The sequence below is a fragment of the Limulus polyphemus genome, unplaced genomic scaffold, assembly GCF_000517525.1.
Source record: "Limulus polyphemus unplaced genomic scaffold, Limulus_polyphemus-2.1.2 Scaffold3540, whole genome shotgun sequence".
NCBI lineage: Eukaryota > Metazoa > Arthropoda > Merostomata > Xiphosura > Limulidae > Limulus > Limulus polyphemus.
The window spans coordinates 44122-45868 of NW_013669150.1; the positions used below are offsets into that span (position 1 = coordinate 44122).

A 1747-nucleotide genomic window follows, 5' to 3' on the forward strand; every position below is an offset into this window, starting at 1 on the left:
ACCACTTCCCACGGGTATAAACCACAACAAGTACCACTTCCCACGGGTATAAACCATAACAAGTACACTTCCCACGGGTATAAACCATAACAAGTACACTTCCCACGGGTATAAACCATAACAAGTACACTTCCCACGGGTATAAACCATAACAAGTACACTTCCCACGGGTATAAACCATAACAAGTACACTTCCCACAGGTATAAACCATAACAAGTACACTTCCCACAGGTACAAACCATAACAAGTACACTTCTCACAGGTATAAACTTTAACAACCTAACCTAACTTAACAAAATCATCCAGAGCATTGTTCAATTTTTGTACATGCATCAAAATTATGTGAACCAAGTTCACCTATATAAAGAGTATTGAAATCTTTGAATTAATGTGATATGTTTTTCGATGGATCGTGTACTGAAAATATTTTTAGGCTTATGCAAGTTTTGTTCATTCACAAGGTTGTCAGATTAGAAATCACTATGTTGTAACTTATAGTCCACTAAATTAACAGTTGTATTATGATCTTACTTCATCATGATGTACAACTGTATTCACAGAAGCAGTGGTTCTTACCCATGATACAATGAACTGCCTGGCAAAAGGGTTTTTAGTGTACATCCTCTCTCTCAGCAATGGGATGAACTTAACCAAGTCAAAAGACGAGCTTTCTGTCACCACATCCTGAAAAAATAAACATAACACAAACTTGGTGTACTCCAGAAAAAGTTTTCCTTATCAAGATAGAATTCTTCTTTCTTAACAGTCAGAAACAAATGCAAGAGACTATAGCAAATTTTGGAAAATTGTTTTATGTAAGAATTCAATTATCTCAATAAAATTTGTCAATTTTACCCTTTATACATGTTTACTTATCATCATATGCCAAGAGTAGCATCTTTAAGCCTATTACTTTGAAAACTAACATGATAATTGTGATTACAGTAATCTGATTTGAATTTAAGACTGTGCTAGAAAACAGAAAATTATTTTCTTATAAGCCTACAACACATTAAATAACAAAGCCCTGAATCACAAAGAATTGTGCATGGGAACCTTAGAACATAAAAGGATGATGAAATGTGAAAATCAGTCTTAACCACAGAAGATGACTCTGTACTGTATGTGGTATTGATACTTCTTTAAAAAAAGTTCCCTCAACATTCCATTATAGATGCAAAACAAAACAAAACAAAAAAACAACCTAACAATATCACTAACACAGTGTTCTGATTGGCAAATCTAGTGTCACTCTCCCAGAAAGATGAGAAAACTATAACGCTTCAAACAAGGGAATACAGCCATTGGCCTGTAACAGAGGTAAACACTGCAAGAAAGTTGAAAAAAAAACATCTTACCAAAGACATATAACCATTAGCTTGTAACAGAGGTAAACAGACAACATCTAGTGTTGCTCTTTACAGAGAGTTGAAAAAACATCATACTAAAGACACAGCCATTAGCTTGTAACAGAGGTAAACAGACAACATCTAGTGTTGCTCTCACAGAGAATTGAAAGTTATAACATAATCACAACTAAAAAGATTACTGCTACCCTAATTAATAGCTTACACATCATCATTTTATTCAACTAAAAAAGATCACCGCTACCCTAATTAATCTTTCACATCATTTTATTCAACTAAAAAAGATCACTGCTACCCTAATTAATCTTTCACATAATTTTATTCAACTAAAAAAGATCACTGCTACCCTAATTAATCTTTCACATCATTTTATTCTATT

The 1747-nt window shown here is 33.3% G+C and overlaps 1 protein-coding gene across 3 annotated transcripts in view; it reads right to left on the reverse strand.

Moving 5' to 3' along the window:
• The window catches only part of LOC106469551 (protein VAC14 homolog), a 33950-nt gene that overhangs the window by 20266 nt on the left and 11937 nt on the right, over nt 1-1747 (reverse strand). For all 3 annotated transcript variants that reach the window (XR_002612871.1, XM_022398091.1, XM_013930047.2), the window contains one exon: nt 578-685. Coding sequence is in view for 2 of the 3 variants with exons in the window: in XM_022398091.1 (XP_022253799.1) it covers nt 578-685 (108 nt within the window). In the remaining variant the exon portion in view is untranslated. The remainder of the gene's footprint in view (nt 1-577; nt 686-1747) is intronic.